The sequence below is a fragment of the Aquarana catesbeiana genome, linkage group LG11, assembly GCF_042186555.1.
Source record: "Aquarana catesbeiana isolate 2022-GZ linkage group LG11, ASM4218655v1, whole genome shotgun sequence".
NCBI classification, from domain to species: Eukaryota; Metazoa; Chordata; class Amphibia; order Anura; family Ranidae; genus Aquarana; species Aquarana catesbeiana.
In genome coordinates, this window is record NC_133334.1 from 107,406,958 (window position 1) to 107,432,755 (window position 25,798).

Below are 25,798 nucleotides of genomic sequence, written 5' to 3' on the forward strand. Positions count from 1 at the left end.
CACTGCTCTGTGGTAAGTATTTAAAAAAAAAAAAAAAAAAGAAAGAAAGATAAAGATAACTCCTTTTTCCTTTCTTGCTATATTTCCGCAGCTGATCCTTATGCCCAACTCAGCAATGAGCCATTCATCCCGCAACAAAGATCCTACACTTCTGTTAGGTATGGGACCAACTATACGTAAGTATAAAAAAAAAAAAAAAGAAAAAAGAAAAGTGCGCTCGCTGGCCTGACATGATTTTCTTATATCATAGCCCTGTCCACTCCAAGAGGACCGAAAAATCCTCAAGGCACCGCAATGACGACAGCCCAAGCTGCAGGTCTCATTCCTCACGCCACCGGTCCCACTCATCAGGACATAGGTCCAATTCTTCACGTCATAGATCAAGATCCAGAAGACGGGATCGGTCCCCCTCTCCTAGATCCTATACAAAGAAGAAATGCTGGACCTGTGGGGCTAGTCCGCTGCCGAACAAAGTGGTTTGCAAGGACTGTTTTGCGGACTATGCGTCCAGCCGCGAGTTAGAAAGTCAACAGGTTGTGGACCTGCTCAAAAGAACTATGAAGGACTCCTTCTCTGAGCTTGCAGCTTTGGTTCCCGCTCAGCCAGTCCCGCAGATGTCCCGGGTTCAGGATTCGGAACTTAATCTTCCCGGTCCTTCTGCAGTCAGTACTCCTCTGCCTCCATCAGGCTGACCGGCCAGAGATTCTCCACCTGAAGACCTCTCGGGGGATTCGTCAGATGAGTCGGATCCTTCTGGCTTCAGTCATTCATTGGTAAAACCATTCATCCAGGCAGTCAGAACTGCGATAGCCTGGGAGGACGCAGAAGAACCTCCCCAGGAAGCAAAAAGCTACTTCCCATTCCTTAAAAGGAAACAGGTTTTCTTCCCTTTGATGGGCGAAATTAGTCAAGTCATTCAAAATGAGTGGTCAAAGACTGATAAGAAACTTTCGTTGGGCCGTTTCAATAAACTGTATCCCTTACCAGAGTCGGGAACGCAGTCATTAAACTCCATGCCAGTGGTGGACGCATCAGTGGTGCAACTCGCAAAAAATATAACTCTGCCAATGGAAGATTCCGCTTCCTTCAAGGATCCTCTTGACAGACGAATCGACCTGGACCTCAAGAGGAGCTACTTAGCTGCAGGAGCAGCATGTAAGCCAGCGATCGCGCTCACCTCCGTGTCTAATGCCATCAGAGCTTGGACAGATAACATCGAAACAGCTCTGCGCCAGGACGTCCCCAAGGAGGAAGCCTTGGAGGAAATTAGGTTATCAGCAGACTTTGTCGGGGTAGCAGCTATAGACACGATTAGGTGCTCAGCAAGGTCTACGCTGCACTCAGTAATGGCGAAAAGGGCCTTGTGGCTAAAACTCTGGACGGCGGACTTAGCTTCCAAGCAAAATTGGTGCAAAATCCCATTCGATGGGAAGGCATTATTTGGAGACAAGATGGATAAAGCTATCTCCAGGTTGTCAGGAGGAAAGTCCAGTATGCTTCCCCAAGACAGAAGGATGCGAAGATCCAGAGGGGGTTCTTCTAGGTTCCACCAGTCAAATCCTAGGGATTTTAGACAAGACAGCTCAGGGACAGCAGAAGACCTTGGAATGGCACTCAGGCATCCTTTTTGGACAGAAAGATGAAGGTCCCTCCAACTCCACATGAGCAGAAGCAGTCCTTTTGACGCCAGATTAGCCCAGACACACCCGGTGGGAGCCAGGCTAAAGTTCTTTTTTCCAGTCTGGGCCGACAGATGCTAGGATTCCTTGGTCCTGTCAACAATCCAATGGGGGCACTTTTGGAGTTTCGCTCATCCTCCACCTCAGAATTCTTTCAAAAGAACAGAAATTCCATCCTCTCCGCTGACGGCTCAAGCCCTAAGACACTTGGTATCGTCACTCCAGCTTCAGGGGGCAGCTGTGCCGGTTCCCTTGGCAGAGCACTTCGCAGGCTTCTATTCCACCCTGTTTCTGGTCCCAAAGAGAATGGGTGGATGGAGGCCTGTGATAGATCTAAAGAGGCTCAACAGGCACATACACCCCAAAAGCTTCAAGATGGAGTCTCTGCAAACAATTATTCAGGCAGTTCAGCCATCAGATTGGATGATTTCAGTCGATCTGCAGGATGCATACCTACATGTTCCAATTCCACTTGCCTTTCAAAAGTATCTAAGATTTGCAGTAGGACGACCCCACCTACAGTTTCAAGCCCTGCCCTTCGGTCTGTGCACCTCCCCCAGGGTATTCACCAAGATTCTAATATCCGCCCTGGTTCCCCTGCGGGAGAGGGGTTTGAGGATATACCACTATTTAGACGACATCCTCCTCCTAGCAAGCAGTCCAGATCAGTTGGTATATCACCGAGACATTCTTCTCCAGTCCCTGAGAGAACTGGGATGGCTGATAAACTCTGAAAAGAGTCAGCTTGGACCTACACAGTGGATGATCTATCTGGGTGCAATGTTCAACACTCTGGAGGGGACAGTATCATTACCATCTCCAAAGATGAGGATCATCATCCAGAAGATGGTCAAGACCATCGGGAGCCTGTATCTAATGTCACAATGTCTGAGCCTCATTGGCACAATGTCTTCCTGCATACCGATGGTTCCTTAGGCCCATTGGCACTTGAGGTATTTCCAGATGGGTTTCTTTGCGCAGTGGAAGAAACAACGACTCAGAAAATCCTGCTGACGGGATTAATGCGCAGGAGTCTTCATTGGTGGACCCTTCCGGAAAACCTCTCCAAAGCTCGTCACCTGGGTTCCCTCCCCTGGATCACAGTTACGTCCGACGCAAGTGGACAAGGCTGGGGAGCCCATTGCGGGGAGACCAGGATACAGGGAAGATGGTCCTGTTCCAACCAGGGAGTGGTATCCAACATCCTGGAGATGAGAGCAGCGTTCTTGGCATTGACTTCGTTGGCATCTCAAATCAGAGGCCAGAGAATACTTATACGCCTGGACAACAGGGGAGCTGTCGCGTATCTGCAGAAGCAGGGGGGCACTCGCAGCAGATCACTCCTCAGGGAAGTAGAGCCGATTATGCTCTGGGCAGAGAAGAACCTCCTGGACCTCAGGGCGATGTATCTCCCGGGCAGGGTGAATACAGAAGCAGACACACTGTCAAGGAACTTCCTGGACAACAACGAGTGGGCCCTTCATCCCCATGTCTTCTGTCAGATAGCCAACCTTTGGGGTCCTCCTCAGATAGACCTGTTTGCCACTCCAGAGAATGCCAAACTGACCAGATTCTTCTCTCGCCTGCTGTATATGCAAGCCGAGGAAGTGGATGCCCTGTCATGCCCCTGGAGGTTCACCACGGCATATGCCTTTCCCCCCGGCCATTAATATTCAAGTTCCTCCTGAGGCTTCTCAGAGAGACAGTTCGGGAACTGGCAGTACTTCCATGTTGGCCGAAGAGACCCTGGTTTCCTCTAGCTCAGTGTGAGCTCTCCAATCAGGATCCCTCTCTTCCCTCAACTTCTGGCGCAGGGCAGTCTAGTTCATCCAAACCCTCAGAAGTTGAATCTTCGAATCTGGAGGTTGAGAGGCGGAGGTTCGAGTCCCTAGGATGTTCCCCAGGGGTCATACCAACCCTCCTAGGAGCCAGAAAGCCGGCAACCAATGCCATATATTCAAGGGTATGGGACAAGTTCTTGTCATTTGCTTCCACAAATGAGTTTGATCCAATCCTTCCTTCTACCTCAAATGTTCTAGGTTTTCTCCAGACAGGACTTGATCTGGGGCTTGGTCTAAGCTCCCTCAACGTGCAGGTAGCAGCAATCTCTGCCGCAACTAATAGGAGATGGGCAGAAGAACCTTTGGTAGTCACTTTCCTCAGAGGAGTATCAAAGATTCGCCCACCTATCAGACAGTCTTTTCCAAAATGGGATTTATCCCTGGTCCTTGAAGTCTTATCTAACCATCCCTTTGCTCCAGTCTAACAAGTAGCATTATGGAACTTGACACTGAAGACGGCTTTCCTGATAGCCATTACATCTGGCAAAAGGATTTCAGAACGTCACTCTTTAGGCATAGTTGAAGACCACATCTCTTTTTTCCCCGATAGAGTGGAGCTTCGCCCCCTTCGGGGGTTCACACCTAAGGTCGCTACTCCAAGTCATCTTTTAGAGCCGTGGGCACTACCAGTATTTACTGAAACAGATTCTGAATCTTGTCACGAGCTGGACATATCAAGAGTGCTCAGGGCCTACCTAGAGGCCACCAGACCCTTCAGGAACTCAGAGAGACTTTTTATTGTACCATTGGGTAAATACAGGGGCAAAGAAGCTTCCATCAGAACTTTGGCATCTTGGGTTGTAAAATTAATCCAGAAGGCCTACAGGGTAAAGAATATGGAGCCTCCATCTCCAGTGAACGCTCATTCTACAAGGGCAGTCTCAACTTCCTGGGCAGCAAGAGCTAATGTTTCATTGGAGACAGTGTGCAGGGCCGCCACCTGGTCTTCTCACAATACTTTCCTCAGACATTACCACATTGATCCAGGAGCTCTCACGACTGTTGAATTCGGAAGGAGGGCAGTTCAGGCTGCAATGTCCTTTTCTAATTAAAATATTTATTCTTAAGCATTATGTCACCCGTGTCAGCTAGTTATTTATCACCAGTATGCTGCCATGAAGGCACCAGGAAAACGGAAAATTGTATCATACTTACCGTAATTTTCCTTTCCTGGTGCCTATCCATGGCAGCATACGCTCCCACCCTCGGTATTCTATTTTAAGGAGAATGATGGGGGAGGGACTATGACTTTAATTTATGCTATTCACTAGTCCTGAGGGAGGAGTCGAGGCGGAGCTCTATCACCAGTATGCTGCCATGGATAGGCACCAGGAAAGGAAAATTACAGTAAGTATTATACAATTTTCCATTTTTTAACAGAAAGGGAGCAAATAAGGGGAATTCGTTGTTAGGATTTATATACACTTAAAGCTGAATTAATTTGTGGAAAAATTGATTTTTAAAAATATATATAATCTGTATTTGCAGTTTTTTTCTGGTAAATAAATTTTAGGAAAGGAAATACAATGCAGAGTCACCCACGCAAAGGGTCATGTATGATCACATGTGAATGAGAATAGTTTACACCTTCAAACAGTAATTATCAAAAAAAAAACAAAAAAAAAAACATGATGACTAGTTCTAGGAGAGAACTAGTGAAGGCCATGATTTCAGACCAAAAGGTCTGTATAGCCAGGCAAAACATATGATAAGTAGTTTCAGTATCGGTGGACATTTGGGGCATAAGATGAAATTTGTCCATTTTGAATATTAAGCCTCCATTCACATTTAGGTGTTTTCCCAAATACTGCATGTGATCCTGAAAACGTCAATTCACTATTGCTTTATGCGGTATTTACCATATAAAGCAGAAACACTTGGTAAATACTGAATAGAACAGTGTTAAAGAGGAACTGTCTGCTCACATAATTTGTAACAAAAACATATTTGCCATTCTGAAGCTTCCCTCCAATCACTTTGCATATTATTTTATACATACTGTGATTTTGTACTTGCCAATAGGGATAAGCCGAACACCCCCCGGTTCGGTTCACACCAGAACCTGCGAACGGACCGAAAATTCGCACGAACGTTAGAACCCCATTGACGTCTATGGGACTCCAACGTTCAAAATCAAAAGTGCTCATTTTAAAGGCTAATTTGCATGGTATTTGCAAAGGGTTTGGGGAACCGTGTCCTGCCCCAGGGGACATGTATCAATGCAAAAAAAAACTTTTAAAAACTGTCGTTTTTTTCGGGAGCAGTGATTGTAATGATGCTTAAAGTAAAAAAAAAAAGTGAAATATTCCTTTAAATATCGTACCTGGGATGAAAATCATTGAGACAAACGGCATGGGTACCCCCCAGTCCATTACCAGGCCCTTTGGGTCTTGTATGGATATTAAGGGGAACCCCGCACCCAAATTTAAAAAGGAAACAGCAGTATACAGGCGGTGCAAACAAGATAGGGACTGTAGGTTTGTTGTTAAGTAGAATCTGTAATTTTGAACTGGTACATTTTTAACGTGTTTAGCTCCAGCCAAAAAATCTATTTTAAGCTTTTTGGAAAACATAGGGAAGGGTTATCACCCCTGTGACATTTATTTTGCTGCCTGTGCTCCTCCTCTTCAGAAGATTTCACCTCACTTTTTGTCCCAATGACAAATGTTTTTTGAAAATGTGTTTTTTTTTGTGAAACAAGGATTGGTGATAAAGCATCAGTGGAAAGGAGAAATTTTTTCCCATATTAACTCTTACAGGAGAGAATTTCCCTTCCTAGGGGTAGATTTCATCTCACTTCATGTTGTCTCCTTCTGTTTGCAAGTAGGAGTCGTTTGTAAGTTGGATGTTTGAAAGTAGGGGCCTGCCCTATATACTCAGCAGAAATCTGGGCCTTAGGTGTTGTTGTGGCCACAACACTGTAAGCCCTCACAGAGCCCTGCTGTGAAATATTAGATCAAGAATTGTAATTACATGCCCAACAGGGGCAGAAAAATTGGGCCTTTGGTGGTGGAGCTGGTGCCCCAACACTGTAAGTCCTCACTCACTCTTGGTGGGCGCAGAAACGGGCCCTGCTGTGAAATATTAGATCAAGAATTGTAATTACATGCCCCTGTTGAACAGGGGCTGAAAAATTGGGCCTTAGGCACTGGTGCTGGTGCCACAACACTGCAAATCTTCACAGATACTCTAGTTGGAACGCAGGAACGAGCCCTGCTGCAAAGCATTGCATCAAAAATTGTAATTACACGCCCCTGTTAAACAGGGGCTGAAAAATTGGGCCTTAGGCACTGGTGCCACAACACTGCAACCCCTCACAGATACTCTAGTTGGAATGCAGGAACGAGCCCTGCTGCAAAGTATTGCATCAAAAATTGTAATTACACGCCCCTGTTAAACAGGGGTTGAAAAATTGGGCCTTAGGCACTGGTGGCGGCGCCCAGAACCAAAAATGTTCTTACAAGCTATCAGCGTGATCATTGAGGAGGAAGAGGATAATTACTCAGGATAGTCACTCAGCATAGGCAGTCTTTGAAGGGATCTGAGATTTCAAAAAAAATTATTCGGTTACATCAGCATCAGGTGCTTGGTAGCTGGTGGTGATCCAAGACTGATTAATTTTTATGAAGGTCAGTCAATCGACCGAGTCGGTGGACAGACGCACCCTGTGATCGGTTACAAAGCCTCCAGCAGCACTGAATGTGCGTTCCGAAAGAACGCTGGACGCAGGACAGGCCAGTAGCTCAATTGCATACTGTGCAAGCTCTGGCCAGTCATCCATCAAGACCCAGTAACCCAGAGGATTTTCGATGGGAAAGGTGTCCAAGTCAGATCTAGCCCCTAGGTATTCCTGCACCATGTAAAACAGGCGCTGGCGATGGTTGCTGGAACCGATCATACCTTGGGACTGCGGACTAAAAAATTGTCTGAACGCATCGGTCAGACGGCCACCTTCTCCACCGCTCCTTCTTTGACTGACCGAAGCCTCAGCAACACGTTGTCCAGAAGCAGGAGTTTGTAACCTCCCAGTCTCTGGGAACGCGTTGCACAGACCTTTCTGCAAGGCCTCCTGAAGATGTTTCATCCACTGCTCCCTCTGCGATGGCAAAATAAGGTCCGCAACCTTACCCTTGTAACGTGGATCAAGGAGGGTTGCCAGCCAGTATCGGTCCTTCTCCTTGATACCACGAATACGAGGATCCTTACGCAGGCTTTGCAGGATCAGGGAGGCCATGCAGCGTAGGTTTGCTGAGGCATTCGGTCCGGAGTCCTCTGGGTCACTAAGGACGACATGGTCTGCAGCCACCTCCTCCCAGCCACGTACAAGTCCATGTGTTTCTTGGGACTGATCCCTTAAAAACTGCTGCTGATGCTGAGTGCCAGGCTCCACCTCCATACTGACACAATCCTCCTCCTTCTCTTCCTGTGTGATTGGCGGGCACGCAGGAACACTGTCTGGATAAAGGGGGCCTTGAGAGCTAAGGAAGTCCTCCTCTTCCTGCCTCTGTTCTGCCTCAAGTGCCCTGTCCATTATTCCACGCAGCGTGTGCTCCAACAGGTGGACAAGGGGGACAGTGTCACTGATGCATGCACTGTCACTGCTCACCATCCTCGTGGCCTCCTCAAATGGTGACAGGACAGTGCATGCATCCCTGATCAAGGCCCACTGGCATGGGGAAAAAAAAACAAGCTCCCCTGACCCTGTCCTGGTGCCATAGTTGCACAGGTACTCATTGATGGCCCTCTGCTGCATGTGCAGCCACTGCAGCATGACCAACGTTGAGTTCCACCTGGTGGGCATGTCACAGATTAGGCAGTTCTTGGGCAGATTAAACTCCTTTTGGAGGTCTGCCAGCCGAGCACTGGCATTATATGACCGGCGGAAATGCACACAGACTTTCCTGGCCTGCCTCAGGACATCCTGTAAACCTGGGTACCTGCCCAAGAACCGCTGCACCACCAAGTTAAGGACGTGAGCCAAACAGGTCACATGGGTCATTTGTCCCTGTTGGAGGGCAGAGAGGAGGTTGGTGCCATTGTCGCAAACCATCATTCCTGCCTTAAGTTGGAGTGGCGTCAACCACCTCTGAACCTGCCCCTGCAGAGCTGACAGAACCTCTGCCCCAGTGTGGCTCCTGTCCCCCAAGCACACCAGCTCAAGCACCGCGTGGCATCTTTTGGCCTGCATACTTGCGTAGCCCCTTGAACGGTTACGGAGCACCACTGGTTCCGCTTGGCCAAAGCCACCCTGGCTTTGGCCAATTACAGCTCTCTCTACTGACGGCGCTGTGATTGGCCAAGCATGCGGGTCATAGTGCATGCTTGGCCAATCATCAGCCAGCAATGCACTGCGATGCCGCAGTGAATTATGGGCCGTGACACGCCACACAAATTTGACGCGAACGGCCCATAACGTTCGCAATTTGGCAAATGATCGAACAGCCGATGTTCGAGTCGAACATCGGTTCGACTCGAACGCGAAGCTCATCCCTACTTGCCAGATATGCTGCAGAAATCTCCCTCCACTGAGTCTGGCTGCAATCATTTTAAATGTGGGCAGCTGAAGCTGCCGCCTGTTCACATCCTGGATTTACACAGACACAAAGAGGCACACCTCCAGCTCTGCAGCACTCATTGCTCCTCTTATGACTCACCCCCTCTCCCATCCTGGCAAACTCTCATGGGAGTGAGAGAGAGAGAGATGTGCATGATGTCAAAAGCCTAGCCTTTTTTCCAGAAAAGAAACAGGAAGTTGGCGGTATAAGGTATTTACTGGCAGAGGAAAATGTTTTACTATCCAAAGTTAAAACAACAAGGGCAGAGCATTTAATCGATGGAAAGATGAAAAAATGACTAAAGTTCCGCTTTAAAGTCAGTTTACAAAAGGAAATAAATAAATGCGGTAATTAAGTAGTGGTCCAGGCATGCAATATTTAAGGAATGTGTTTGATTTAAAGTGGTTGTGAAAGAGCACGCCGCATCCTTAACAACCAATGAGTCATTAGCTGTCAGCAGGGTTCCCTGTTGGCATTTAAAAACTCCATAAAAAAACTGGCCCTTCAGGTCTGGTATGGACTTTGAGGGGAATCACCAAAATGTTAAAAAAAAATGGTGTGGGGACCCCAAAATCCATAGCCAGGATGGGCGGCGCCACCAGTGCATTGGCGTCATGCCTGTGCACCCATCAGGAGACTTCCGCATTTGGCGGTGTCCCCATTCATTGGGTGCAGTGTGTCATCTAGGCGGTGGGCAGGGATTGCATACCGCCATCATTGGCGGGCGCGTCGTGGGTCCTCCCCTTGACCGCCAGATGCATGACGTTAGGGGAGGAGGCTGCGGAGGTTGTCCGGGTATTTAGGCGGGGGGTTCGGGCATGGCAAACTTTTCCTTTCATTCTGTCTCTGCAACATACAGGTTAGTGGTTCAACCACACTGGTAGGCAGTCCTACAATTCTGTCATACCCATCTATATTATTTCACGAGTATATTTATCCTCACATCTACACCTGTTAGTACACCATTCACATCCTCTACACATTCCTTCACTTGTTTTCCCATACATTATTTCACTAGTACACTTACTTATTCCCACATGTACACCCTGTGGTACACCATTCATACCCCATACAAATCCCCTCATTTTTTCTTTTTTTTTCTCTTTCCCTTGTTTTTCATGTCACACTTCAGTTCACTTGCTTTCTCTTTTCACTCTCACTTTTTACTCTCCTTTTTACCTCATTTTCTACTACTTCACTTCTTTCCTTACTTTCTCTTTTACCTCCCTTTTATTATTTTTATTTATCTTTCCATCTCCCCCCATGCTCCGCAGGACACCTCTGAACATCTTGTACCTACCATACTCCTAGGTTATTGTTACCCTACATACCTCAGATCTTGTCTGTAGGACACCTTCGTATACCTTGTACTCTAGTACTGTACACAATCTTCTAGGTTATTGTTATCCTAGATACCGCAGATCTTGTCTGTAGGACACCTTCGTATACTTTGTACTCTAGTACACAATCTTATATCTTTAGGACTCTGCTACTTTAGCCATTTTAAATATACACATATACTTATATTTGTATACTTTATTTAGTGATCATGCTCTGCAAGAACCATGGGAGAGGTTTGGGTTCACATTTCCCTTTTCACAACCTTGCCATGCCTGCCCAGCGTCTGGCCCTGGTCCTCCTTGCCTTGGTCTCCGTCCCTTCAGCTCCCAGGGGAGATGTCCTCCACTTGCCCCTTCTTGGGATCAGCCTCTGAAGCCAATCATCTGACAAGTAAGTATGGGATGATCGGTTTAGGCTCCATGCTTCTGTCCCAACATAACCGTCACTTTAATATATACTTCATTTATGTTTACAGACATCAGATATGCACATCAGCTCGTGTGGAAGTGAGGAAAGCTTGCGAAACGCGTCGGGTTAGAGATGTACTATGCATATCTGTACTATTTATACTTTGTGATGTTATATGATTATGGCTATGTTTAGAGGACCACCATGCTATGTTGCTTTGTATGAACCTGTCACTCATATTCATGTCCTGTATTGGATGACATTGTTACCAATCCAATAAACTGTTACTTTTTTACTTATGCATTTGTTCACCTTTTGATTATCATGAACACTTCAATTAAAGTCCCACGGGCGATTGTTGCTTCTCTGCTATATATAGGGATCTGCTATATATAGGGGGCAGTCTTCAGACTTTCTTTTTCTTGTTCCAAAATCCATATCAGACCCTTATCAGAGCATGCAGCCCAGAAAAGGGGGGCGACGAGCGAGCGCCACCCCCCTCCTGAACCGTACCAGACCACATGCTCTCAACATCGGGGGCTGCTTTGGGGAGGAGAACTCCCCCTTACCAAAGCACCTTGTCCCCATGTTAATGGGGACATGGGCCTCTTCCCCACAACCCTGGCCAGTGGTTGTGGGGGTCTGTGGGTGGGGGCTTATCGGAATCTGGAAACTTCCTTTAACAAGGGAGCCCCAGATCCTGCCCCCCCCCATGTGAATGAGTATTGGGTACATAGTACATTTACCAAAAAAGTGGTAAAAGTGAGTATAAAAGCAGAGCCAGTTTCTGACAAGTCCCTTATTTGAAAAAAAAAAAAGTCCTCCGGTGTAGATCCAACGACAATCCTAATGAACGTCGACCGCCGACCCGAAAGAAAAAACTTTAAAAAAAGGTCAGTACCAGACGCTGGATCCCACCATCTGACGGCTCCGCTTAATAGCTACCGCTAAATAAAGTAAGGGGCAGGGCCACCCGGTGACAGGGCATGGTGGGTCGGTGACATCACAAGGGGCAGAGTCATCTGGATCTACACCGAGAGACAATTTTTTTTATTTTAATAAAGAACTTGTCAAGAACTGTCTCTGCATTTTTGGTGAATGAGTAGGGGTAATATGTACCCCATACTCATTTACATAGGGGTGGGGATCTGGGGGCCCCCTTGTTAATGGGGTCTCCCAGATTCTGATAAGCTCACCACTCATAAACCCCACAACCACTGGCCAGAGTTGTGGGGAAGAGGTCCCTGTCCCCATTAACAAGGGGACAAGGTGCTTTGGGGGGGGGAGCCCCCTGCACCAAAGCACCCCCCATGTTGAGGGCATGTGGTCTGGTATAAGGTATGTAAAAATTGGTGCTGCGCTGTTCTTTAAAAAAAAAACAAAAAAAAAAACCTATGCTGCTAGAGGTAGTAGTACAAAGGTAAATGAACATGTAAAATGATATAAACATATAAAAAAACAGAAACAATATAAGAACAAGTACAATCAATATAGAGCACGTCTATACCCAATAGATGCAGTGTGATATTCCACAATAATTGGTGGTAATAGCAAAGTGCAAAGCGCAAGAAAATCATCAGTGAAGTCATGTGACCGTGACGTCAGGCGTAGGGACGGGATAGGCATCCAAGACTGATATATGCAAACGAGCTCGCCGCTTGTAGGAGATAAGTTTTCTGTGTGTTTTTTTTTCTTGTAAGTGAAGTGAGTACCCTCACCATTGTTTTAATAAAAACCAACCTCTGATTGAAATACTACACTATTTGGCCCCTTCTTTCCTTTAATCCCCCTCCTGCTCCACTGAGAGACAAAGACCCACTAACAGCTCCATCCAGCCCAGGAATCTAAGTGAGAGGCAGTTAGGAGTACAAGGGAGAAGCAGCCATTACCAGCAACTTTATGCGGTTACCTCTTTACCGCAAGGTAAGAGGCCACTTCACACCACTGTGTGTCCTGTGCACGAAGAGGAGATCACCCCCATGCTCTCAGCACCTTATTGCACTTTTTTGCACATTTTCTGATTAGCCGCATTAAGAGGATTTAATCGCATTGGACTACATTCCCAGTTCCATTATATATTTTGCACACGTTTGCCTTTGTTTGATTTTTCACAAATTCTACAGTGGACTTATTTTGGTTATATGTTTATTATACATTGCATTTGTGATTTTTGCGATTTTTGCACATATTGATTGCACGTTGCACATTTATTAATTGCTGTTTTTTCACATGTTTTTGGCCTACTTGCACAATCCATTGAGGTTTTTAGTGATTGTATATTGATTTTAGTGTTTCCAGTAAGATGCTTATCACATCTGGCCTTAAGTCTTTATTAAATGATTTTCTTGCACTTTGCACTTTGCTATTACCACCGATTATTGTGGAATATCACACTGCACCTATTAGGTATAAAAGTGCTCTTTATTGATTGTACTTATTCTTATATTGTTTCTGTTTTTTTTTTTTATATGTTTATATCATTTTACATGTTCATATACCTTTGTACTACTACCTCTAGCAGCATAGGTTTTTTGTTTTTTTTTAAAAGAACAACGCAGCACCAATTTTTACATACCTTATTTCTATTGCTGTATGGGCTGAGTTCGACCTATATTCAGTGCTTGCAGCAGTTCAATTTTCATTGCCCTTCGTTTACATGGTAGCGCAGGAATAACTATACATTTCATGTGGTCTGGTATGATTCAGGAGGGGGGGCGCTAAGGGTCTGGTAGGATTTTAGGGGGGGACCCCCATGCCGTTCGTTTTTTTGGAAAGTCTTAATGCTGGCAATTCTTTTCTTTACATTCCCAGCTGACAGCTAATGACTCATTAGTTGTTAAGGACGTATTGGCTGCCCGCTCCTTAACAACTATTACAGTTACTGGTTGTTAAGCGCTTCCTGCCACCGTACGCATATATGTGGCCTCTCGGCGGATGGGCTTTAACGCCGAGAGGCCACATTTATGTGCCCCTATGTAAACACAAAACTGTGCTAAGCGCGTGAGCCCTGCGTGCTCCCAGCACAGTCACCAGCAGGGCCTGGAAAGCTCTCGATGCATACTTACAATCGGGAGCTTTCCGATCATGTGACCACTATGACAGCCAATCACAGCGGTCACATGACCTAAATACCCGCTTAAGCCTCCCGGCATCTAGATGTTCTTAAAGGGCCAGGAGGTGGCGGCAGGAAGGGGGTTAAGGATGCGGGCGGCCGTCCGCTCCGTAACGACCAACTATTAACTACTGTTTGTTAAATTACCTCAAGCTTTCACTACTAAAATACTGCATCTCTTAATAAAATAGCACATGCCGTATTTTATTAGCATTTTTTAGTGAATTGAAAAAAAATGTTTTGAAAATGTTGTGCGGGGGGGCGTGGCCGGGATGTGATCGAGGCAGGACATGTGTGCTCTGAGCTCCTGCGTATCTCCGGCATTTTATCCTGATTGCAGCCGATTTTGCGGTTTGTAACCCTGCTGACGGTGCCCCAAGGTGAGCGGAGACGTCTGGGTGACTTAATATGCCGTCCTCGGCATCAAAACATCAGAGAACTTCCCGTTCTCAGCCGCCGAAAGAACAGAAAAATCTCTGTTCTCAGGGCAGCATGGCGACTAGCCCCGCCCACTCCTCCTCCGATGCAGCTCCTGTGAAAACAACACAGCGCGCCACGACAAGCAAGGTAAAGATGGCGCAGCGAGACATATCCTCTGCACCGTAATCTGAGGATAATCCTCTCGCATCGGCAGAGATTGAGCTGGACACAGCAGCTATAACTGGTCCGATCATAGAGGCTATAGCGGCTTCTAAATCTGAGCTAATGGGGCGCATTGATCTACTGGCCTCGGAATGCAATCTTATCCACCATGATTTAGATAAGATTAGGGGCAGACTAACCACCGCACAGGACCGTATTTCTGAAGTAGGGGATACCTCTCACAGTCATGGGTCGCAATTGCGGGAGCTAAAGGAGATGGTGGGGGCCCTACAACGCCGTGCAGATGATTCTGAGGACCGCCAGCGACTAAATAATGTACGGGTGGTGGGCCTTCCGGAGGGAGCTGAGGGCGCAGACACGACCGCGTTCGCAGAGCGATTTTTTAAAATGTTGTTGTCTCTGGGTGATCTCCCCCCCACTTATGTGGCTGAAAGGGCTCACAGAGCCCCCACAGGAGCCAGACCTTCAGGTGCCCCACCAAGGCCATTTCTGGTAAGGTTTCTTAATTATAGGGACAGCGACATGCTGCTAGCGGAGGCCAGGAAGCACAAAGGTTACTAGTTTCTGGTATAACAGCAGGGGGGGGAAGGTTAGACAACAGTCATATAAGTAGTATAACGATTGCATCAGTGGTTCCTTACTTAATCACACTCCCAGAAGTATTTTGCTTAGCTATCAATGTGCTATCATGGGGGATGACTGGTACTTTGGATAAGTTTTTTAAAAATGATGGAGAGTAGGATAAAAATCATTTCATGGAATGTTAGGGGTCTGAACAACAAATTTAAGAGGGCAGCTGTGTTTCAATATCTTAAACAAGTGAAGCCGCATGTCGTTCTCCTCCAGGAGACACATCTGGGTGGAAATAAATCGCTTGCACTGCGCAGACCCTGGATACAGAGGTCCTTTCACTCCTCATACTCAACATACGCTAGAGGCACATCTATTTTGATCAGTAAAGCGGTTGCATGCAACATCCATCAGGTGTTTACTGATCCGGGAGGGCGATATGTGGCATTGGTGTTAGATCTGGCATATCAAAAAATACTACTTGTGAATGTTTACATACCTCCTCCATTTAAAGTACAGTTGTTATATGATTTGTTAACTACGCTAGCACCGTATCTACATCTACCTAGGTTATTTATGGGTGACTTTAATAGGATAATGGATTCTACACTAGATACCTCTAATGCTACTAGGACAGCCTCAACGGATCTCTGCACGTGGGCTTCGGTAGCGGGTTTGACGGAGGTCTGGAGGTGGAAAAATCCGGGGATCGTGTCATATTCACATTTGTCTACCACTCACAAATCATCAGCTAGAATAGACTTAGCATTTGGGAATGCCCAACTATTGAACAGTATATGTGCATCAGATTACTTAGCTGGGGGGACCTCGGACCATAATCCCCTGTTGGTCACATTGACTTATCCCACCAGAGGTCATAAGGGGGGTTGGAGATTGGCACCGGGTTGGTTGCAGGAGGAGCAAGTAACTACACCTGTTCAGGCTGCCATGGAAACCTTTTGGGTGACAAATGTGGATACAGCTGACCCGCCTATTGTATGGGATGCTTTGAAAGCGGTCTCAAGGGGTGAATTTATATCAGCAATTAAAGCAGCTAGGATGGAACATAATCAGGAAAAGGAAACGCTTATGGCTAGAGAGAGGGATTGTGCACAGCTTCAGACGAACTCCCCTTCGGAGGCTAACTATGCCTCCTTGCTGCACAGTAGAAGAGCAATAGAAGTTCACTTCACAGAATTGGCTCATACTGAAGCGAAAAGAAGGGCCGAAAATATTTTTGCTGAGGGGGACAAAAATGGCAAGTTGCTGGCTAATCTGGTGGCGGACCAGAAGATTCCTGTTAGCATACCGGTAATCAAAAATAGTGCAGGGACTTTAATCTCGGATCCGGGGGAAATTTTGGAGGAATTTGTGAGTTTCTACAAGGCCCTATACTCCCCAATCCAGTCATATGACGTGGCAGAGCTGGAAGATCTTCTTCAGGGCCTTTCCATGCCTAAATTAACAGATACTGATGCCACTCAGAGGCAGATATCTCTGTTCTGGAAGTTGAGGCAGCCATACTTTCCTTCCCCCCAAATAAAGCCCTGGGCCCAGATGGCTTTCCCGCAGACTTCTATAAGGTACACATGTCACAAACTGGCCTCTAGATTAACTTTACTGTTCAAGTACTGTTGGGAAAATGGTTCCTTGCCGGCTTCAATGATGGAGGCCTATATGATACTTCTCCTGAAGCCAGGCAAGGACCCGCAGTTGTGCTCGTCATATCGCCCAATAGCATTACTTAACTCAGATTTAAAAATTCTTGCTAAGATATTAGCCACAAGGCTGGCCACGGTCATTTCGACCCTGGTTGACATTGACCAAACAGGTTTTATACCTGGTATGTCTACAGATACAAACTTGAGAAGGCTGTTTACACATACCCAAATGGATAATGCCGAGTACCCGGCCAAAGTGGTTGTCTCCATAGATATCGAGAAAGCCTTCGATTCTGTGGACTGGCAATACATGCACAAGGTTTTGGAGGGCATGGGGTTCGGTCCTGGCTTTCGTCGCTGGGTCGGCCTACTTTACAGTGCACTGAGGACGGCGGTGAGGCTGGGCTCCATGGTATCTGACTTCTTTCATATAGGTAGAGGCACTAGGCAAGGATGCCCGCTCTCCCCATTCCTTTTCGCCCTGATGATGGAGCCCTTGGCTAGGGCCCTCCGGCGTTCGGAGGGGGTGCAGGCAATTCGGGTGGGATCCATAAGTGAATGTATTGCATTATATGCCGACGATTTGCTTCTGTTTCTTAGAGACCCAGGTCCATCTCTCAGAGCGGCGTTGCTGATTTTGGATAGATTCGCCACTTTTTCGGGGTTGCGTGTAAATTGGAGTAAGTCATCTATATTACCATTGGGAAAAGAGGCAAAAAAATTGGCTGACGATTCACTGCCGTTACAGTGGGTCTCATCAATCACGTACTTAGGGGTTAAAGTCACAGCCAATGTCCAAGATTATCTGTCTCTGAATCTCCTGCCCTTGATTAATAGACTTAAACAAAAAACGGCGGCATGGAAGACCCTTCCTCTTTCCTTGATTGGGCGGGTCAGCCTAATAAAAATGAAATTTCTGTCAGTGATCCTATATTTTCTACGGCACTCCCCGGTGTGGATTCCCAAGGGGTATTTTAAAACATTAAATAGTATCATTGGATCATTTATATGGTCCCCAAACTCTCCACGTATAAATATCAAAGTATTACAGGAACCATGGGGTCAGGGGGGGTTGGCTCTGCCTGATTGGCAAAAATATTTTCATGCCGGACAGATGGTCTTTGCTAGGAGATGGTTGACGGCGGATTCTGGTGATTCTGCCACAGTAGTGGAAGCTGCACATCTGGGGTCGTACGAAAGTTTAAAGCTGGCTTTGTATAGAGGCCCGAAATCCTGTCTTCCCCTGACAGAATCTATGAAAACGACAAGTAAGGCCTGGGAAGTAGCCACCACTTTAATGTCTCCCAGTTACACAGGAATTACGCCCTCAGCTCCCCTATGGATGAACCCGAGGCTTCCACACTTCTTCTCCCTTCCTGACCCTATGATCTGGGCATGCAAAAGCATTAAGATTTTGAAGGACATTACCAGTGAGGGGGAACTTTGCACTTTCGATCAGTTAAAGGCCAGGCATGACCTTCCGAACTCCTTCTTTTTTCGTTATTTACAACTGAGGCATGCTTTTAGGGAACAAACTAGAGAGCAAAGGATAGAATATCTACCTTCATCACTGGAATCCATGTTAGCAGAGGAGGAACTAGCCAAATCTTTATCCTCAGTGTACAAATCCCTTTTTTAAAAAAACTCCCCCGGGAATTACCAAATGTAGGGAGAGATGGGAAGGAGAGATTACAGATATTCAGGGGGAAGACTGGGATGACATGTGGGACCATCCATTCAAACACCTAGTTTTGGCCAGGGATCGCTTAATTCATTTTAAGCTCCTACACAGGATATACCTCACGCCGGCTAGGTTGTCCTGTATTTATCCAACAGTGAGTAGTCAATGCTGGTGATGCTCACATGCCCCAGCAGACGCAGAACATATCTTCTGGAGCTGTGCACACATTCAAAGATTCTGGTCGGGAATAATAGAGTGTCTGGCAGAGGTATTGAGTATACCGATTCCTTTAACGCCTAGAGTCTGTCTGATAGGACTGGTGGAGGAGGTGGTCCCTTCCAGTGCGCACCGCACCCTACTTAATATTGGGTTATTTTATGGTAGAAAAGCTATATTACTGAACTGGAAAAAAAAACAATGCCCCTACTTCACTATTTTGGAAAAAGTTGATAAATTTGGTTATCCCCTTATACAAGGCAACGTACCACGCCAGAGGTTGTCCTAAGAAATTCTCGAAGGTATGGCAGGCGTGGCTGGACTCTACTGCTACAGTGAGTTAGGAGGGGTATGCATTGTTTAGGAGGTAAGAAGTGATCTAACTAATGTTCTTTGCTGATTGATGGTCGTTAGTATATAAAAAAAAACTATCTAGTGTGTTCTGATCTATAATGCATAATAATAATATACACGGGGAGCTAAGAGAGGATGTTTCTATAAAACTGAAATTCGAGATGCACAGTTTATTATCTGCTACTATATGACTACGGGTGGAAGGGGGTGGGGGGAGGGGGAGGGGGAGGGGGGGGGGAGTTTAAGTCTGTTTAGATGGTTATTACTGGCCCTGCGAGGTCGGTTCGATTGGTATGTTGCCAGTTGAAGTATGTTTGTGATTGTTTGTTTGTCTTTAAAATCAATAAAAAGAATTTAAAAAAAAAAAAAAAAAAGAAAATGTTGTGTGGTAAGATATGGCTTTGTGAATGGAGCCCAATATGTGGTATGAAAAAATATGGTGAAAACATTCCACCTAAATAACTTTATCCTTAGAAGAAATAACTATGGTCAATTTGGGACCAAGTATTTCTTGACCTGTTCTCCTGTGAATCAGGTATATTTGTACACCATTGGGCGTTCAGTCTGTATGAGCCTCTTGGTTTTAGAATGAAGTAATGTTGAGTAATACGTAGAGACAATTTGGGGTGCCCTGTCTGAATAAGCAACTATTCCAAATTAAAAATCAACAAAATTACATTATTCAGGCCAAACTTTGCTACTGCATTTCTTATTTGTATAAAAAATATGCATAATGTGGTATACCACAGTCCTGCTGAAATTCTGAGAAGGATTTAAATGTGCCACTATTATATAAATGTGATATACTGTATATTTAACCCCATAGTGAGCCCAACAGGAGACATTGCTCCTTTGAAAAAAATTCCAAAAGCCGTGGGTTATCCCATAAAGGAGTGCTGGGAGAGTAGGCAGAATCCCCATCTATGAGTTGTAATTTAGCTGGACCTTGTTGGTCATTAAAAAAGACCTCTTCCGAACTTGCAGTCTCTCTCATCTGAGCAGCAGGGAAAGTGACACTGAACTGCAGAAAATGTTATAGAAATGGATTTCATGCTGCTGCTTCTTCTGAATTTGTTTAGATTTGTCTATTTCTTAGAAATAGATGCATGCTCAGTTACTTTTTTTTTTTAAGAATGAAGAAAAAGGGCCAGACATTTTAAAGTATAACTAAAGGCAAAACTTTTTTTTAGTTTTGGATAGAGTGGAGTGGGATTATAACCCCTGTCAGTTTTTATTGCCGTCTGTGCCCCTGTTAAAGAGAATCACTCTTCCTATTTGTCCTGTTTACCATTATTATTGAATGTGAACATAAAAGAAAATCACAAATTTTGGGTTGTCCCCAGAAAAGTAATAAAGGGGAAATCTTCCAATGGAGAACGCTAGCTCCGGTGACCTGGAGGTCCCCAAGGAATTCCCTTGATTTGCAGGGATTTCCTCTCACTTCCTGTTTGGCTATGGGACAGGAAGTGAAGAGAAATCTCCGCAATGGGACAGAGATGGCGAAAAAAATCTGACAGGGGTTATAACCCTCCCTTACTCTATCCAAAATGAAAAACAAAAGTTTTGCCTATAGTTCTACTTTAAGGCTAGCTTTCTACTATTGCGACCTGAAAGTTGTGTGATTTTTGACGTGACTTGAAACAATGCAGGTGTATTCCTGAGGTCTATGGACCTCAAGTCGCATCAACGTGGGACCAAAGAAGTGCAGGGACTACTATGAAGGAGCACAGATATGAATGGTACTCATTGGAAACCTTGGGGTACGACTTGTCATGTGACTTTGCAGTCCCAAGTCGCATGACAAGTCACACAATTGGAAACCGAGCCTAAAGGTAGGCCTGAAGCTAAAGCTGTCAAAGATCTGCATGCATTTGGACAACTTCGAATCGAATCTAATGTCTACGCCTGTTCACTCTTTTGTGCTGGTTAGTATGTAGACCTTACCTGTTTGGATTGGAGTAGTCATAGGTCATTAGGCTGAAGCTGTCCACATACGGAGCCAACAGATCAAACTCTTTTTTTCCAAACATGCCCAGCTGGTCAGTGCTTAAGGAGGAAAAAAAACACATTAAAGAACCAGTAAAATATGCTAAAACCCAATAAAACTACAGACATCAAATTACTGTCAATTAACTAAGGGGTCAGTCCACCTAAAACTGACATTTTAGTTTAATCTAGATATCAGTTTGCTAAATATACTATTGACGTCATATTTTTCTAGGAGACTCAGGACTGACTATTCACCAGACATTAGTAAGATGTCATTGTTTTCATTTATTACAAAATGAAAATTCTGCATATATTGCCTCTAAAAGATATAAAAAGCTGGAGTGTGAACCCATAATACAGTAATATGTAAGTATCAGTTTTGGGTAGACTCAGTTTAGCTAGCAAGATTTTTATAGCAACAAACATTAGTCCTAATTCCATTTTCTCCATTGAGTATATGTTCCTATTATATATTTTTTTTAACAAGAAGTTTTTTATTTTTTCAATTAACACAACAACAACAACAGGGGATAAAAAAAGAGAAGAAAAATTGATGTACAGTCAATATACAGTGATCACATTCACAATACATTCAAGGAGAATATAGTTTTTAACAGTCAGAGCCTCCTACAATTGAAAAAGGAGGGGGGCGTGGGGAGGAAAGGGAGGGGGAGGCAGGAGAAGGGATAGGCTCTTATCTTCAGCTACACATCACAGAACCTATGTCAAGAACACTCGCATATTTATTCGGTAAAACCCTTCTGGATAGTTATCTTGGCAATCTCTTTTTCAGCAGCCATCTGCAGGGAACATTAACTCTGCAACTCTGGCCCTAATCTATGACCAACTGTTCTTCTTGGACCCATGGGCCCCAGATTTTGGAGAATTTTTTAGGGCAATTACGGCCTAGATAGGTTGATGGGGGGGGTAGGTCCCTTCCACTGGAGCAATATCGCCTTTCTGGCATAAAAGGCTGCATAAAACACAAATCATTTCTTAGATTGGGGACCTGCCAAGTTATCCACTACACCGAGCAACAATGGGATGGGATCACACTGCACGCTCAGTCCACTGACGGAGTTAACAGTGGCTACCACCTCTCTCCAGAACCGACAAGCCCATACAACATGAAAAAACGATCCTTCCTACGAGGTGCATTTAGGGCAGAGCGAGTTACTATCATGGTATATTTTAGCTAGACGCTGTGGCGAGAAATACGCTCTATGTAAAAATTTAAGTTGGACGAACCTGTCGCGGGCAGAAATCACCAGGGGGAGGTACTGCTGAATGCCCTCCTCCCAGTCATCATCGTTTCTATTATATTTATATTTAAAAAAAAGTAGTTGGACAGAAAGCTAATCCATCCCACTCCATCCCCCCCCCCCCCCATTGCATGAGACAAGTTGGAGAGAATAAAGCGGGGAGATGGTAGAGTGCAAAACTGCAGTATGCAACCCCCGCAAATAACACTGTGGACCCAGGCATCTAAGATAACCAACAGAGAAGTGGGGCACCCCATCCCTGTGAGAGGCCTTGACACCAGTCCTGGCTGGTTTGCAAGGCCAGCTCTTCTTGCAAAAATACATTTCGGTGTTAGACTTTATATAAGAAGACTTCTAGGGATGAAATAAACCCTAACCTCAGGAGTAGCAGCCTACTGGTGGGATCATGAGCCATTTTCTTCTGGGTGAGGATAGTACTCTTACCCCTATGATCTTCTTGATATACTGTACTTATCTAAGGAGGGACCAAAAAGGCATTTGCCTTCGAAGGGTAACTGATCAAGGCGTTTCTTGCAAGGGAACACGGCTGACTAAAATTTAAGCCAGATGCTGCGCATGTATACAGAAAGAAGGCTCATCCTAGAAATTTGGTGAGGCTGTAGGCACTAGTTCCAGCTGACTTTGGACAGAGGGATCCATAAGGATGGAGTTGGGATTTGTGGCCCATATGCTTAGTCCTGACAGCAATCTTCTACAGACTTACCTGCGGGATACATAGCAGAGCCCAGCAGGGCAAAGATAGCCTTAAACAGGGCCTCAAACCCTTGATCTACTAGATTTTCAAACCCAGAATTATTCTCCATGGGAACCATAAGGGTAAAAAATGACCATTTCTACCACAGGAATTGCCCATTTGAGAACAAAACTGCCCCAGAAAGATATTGTAAAGGATATTTTTAACTGGGTGAGGCTAGTCTCCATATAGGAGAGGCTAGTATCCATATAGTACAATCAGCATGTGAAATGTAATGGTATTAGCTGGTGTAGGTAATTTTAGGGACCAATGTACTACAACCCCCAAGAGAGCTAAAGGCTGAGCCTGAGCTATTGAGTCAATTTAACCCCTTATTTCTTTACATAAGGTTCACTGTGAGTGAACATCCCTGATGGAGTACTCATTGACCTCTGAAGCAGTGGTGTGGGGAGTGTCTTGGTGCAATCACCTGTAGGCTGCTGTAATCAAGGATCAGAGCACGTAAACGGCTTTTAATGTGCCAGGATTGAGAACCAGAAGATTTTTCTGATGGGTCTCAGTAATTCAAAAAGGAAGAGGTAGGGCATGCACATCAATATCCACTTTCAAAACAAAGTTGTGCATGTACAGAATGTGCAGTACAATGCCACATAGGAGAGGCACCCTCCAACAGGACACATAAAACAGGTGCTAAAGCCATTACCCCCAGTCATCCTGGAATGCCTAACTGCGCCACCACCATAAGGGTGTATAGAGTTTTCTGCACACCCCAAAAGGGAAAGTAAATGGGCACCCTGAATAAATGTTTAAAAGGCATTCACCCTGTACTCACCAACCTTAGTAGCACAAATAAGAGGAATTTAACCCCACACTACATTTTCCCTTGATGGTAGGCATACCCCCATAGGGGTCTTTAGAGACTGGACAGGCAGACCACTGGACCTGTAAAGCACATTGCTGCTAACTCCACAGGCTGTCATACATGCTAAGGGGACAGTCCACAGCTGGAACCAGTGCAAGGCAACATTGCAGGCCAGCCTTGCATCTTCCACCAGACAGGGTTCAGGTATGGTTCCCCAAGGCCCTACCAAAGATGCCACCAATCCAGAAGGTGCATAAAAAGCCACAGTGGCTATGATGCAGCTGAATGATGAAGGAATCATCTTAGAAGAAATAATCAAGAGAATGAGAGAGAAAAACCTCCTTGTATACAAGTAAGCTTCTCTTAGTAGAGAGAAGAGATCAATCAGGTAAGGATACTAGCAAAAAACTGAGGCTAGCTGAGAGTGGGTAGAGTTATATGGGGGGGGGGGAGTATCTGTAGTGCATCTTTGTCCAAATGTCCAATCACGTGAGGGTAGCAGGGGTGTAGATAAGCCTGGAGATGGGGGGTCCAAACCCCCCTCAGAGCATCCGTGCACAGCTCAACAGCTAGTGCTGACAGCTGCACTGGGAACATGATGGAGGAGCTGCTCCTGCAGGCTGTCAATTCAGATTGAGGGAGGCTGTTCCTTTCTGGCTTCAGCCACATGATGCAGCTGAGGAAGGACTTCCCTTACTCTGGACTGACCTTTTCTGCTTGGTGTGTTCAATGAAGAGGGGAACTATACTGAGGAAGGAGAGCTGTACTGGGGAAGGGATCTTTAGTCTAGGGATAGTTGTATTGAAGGGAAAGAGTTGTATGGGGGGGGGGGCAGAGCTGCATTGGGGGGAGGGGGGAATAAGGAAGAGCTGTACTGGGGAGAAGGGTGTACTCTGGGGGGACCCAAAATAAAGGGGGGGAGAGCTGTGCTATGGGTACTAGTGGGAGGGGGAATCTGTTCTGGGAGGAGTTTTGGCATGGGGAGGGTGGTCATTTTTTGTACTCCATCTACTGACTTGTGCATTACTGTTTCCTGGCCCCCTGAAATCTGTGTTACACACCCCTAACCCCTGCACTCCCTGGATTACGCACTCCTGGACCATGTACTCTGTATATTATGCACTTCTGACCTCTGTACTCTATGTTACGTGCTCTTAGCCCCTGCTCTGTGTCTATGCACTCCTGACCCCTGCATTACTTACTCCTGATCCCTGCACTCTGTTTGTTGTGCACTCCTGACCCCTGTGCTCTGTGTGTTATGCATACCTGACTCCTGTACTCTGTGTATTACACACTGCTGACCTGCGCTCTCTGTGCAATTCATATTCCTGGCCCATACTCTCTGTGCATTATGCTCTCCTGACCCCGGTACTTTGTGTCTTATGTACACCTCATCCCCGTGCTCTCTGAATTGTGAACCCCTGCACTCTGTGTCTTATGCACTGCTGACCCCTGCTATCTGTGTCCTAAGTACTCCTGACCCTTATACAGTGTGTTATTCACTCCTGACGCCTGTATTCTGTGCATTATGCACTCCTGACTCCTGCTTTCTGTGCATTACACACTCTTGTCCCCAGTACTCTGCGTAATATGCACTCCTGCCCTCTGCACACTGTGTGTTACACAATCCTGGCCCCTGTATTCTCGACAATATGTATTCCTGTTTTAAACCCTCCAGCTGTTAGGCCAATTTTGCAAGACACATCATTTGCCACAGTGTGTTGTGCACACCGCCTATTTTTTTTTTCCTCTGGGTCCCCAAGGCCCCCACTACCACTTAGGAAAAAAAAATCTACAGCCTTGGAAGGTAGCCACATATAACTCACTCATAATGATTTAAAGAAGGCTGTGTCCAGTACAGTATGATCAGGAAATCTATATCTTCCTCCAGAGATGTCAGTCAACACCACTCAGCACTATTGTGGTACATTTATTTATCTAAGTTCAAA

At 45.6% G+C, this 25,798-nt stretch overlaps 1 protein-coding gene across 6 annotated transcripts in view; it reads right to left on the reverse strand.

Moving 5' to 3' along the window:
* The window catches only part of CHID1 (chitinase domain containing 1), a 1,258,939-nt gene that overhangs the window by 645,922 nt on the left and 587,219 nt on the right, over positions 1 to 25,798 (reverse strand). For all 6 annotated transcript variants that reach the window (XM_073604841.1, XM_073604840.1, XM_073604839.1 and 3 more), the window contains exon 9: positions 20,966 to 21,067. In XM_073604841.1, coding sequence (XP_073460942.1) covers positions 20,966 to 21,067 — 102 coding nt within the window. The remainder of the gene's footprint in view (positions 1 to 20,965; positions 21,068 to 25,798) is intronic.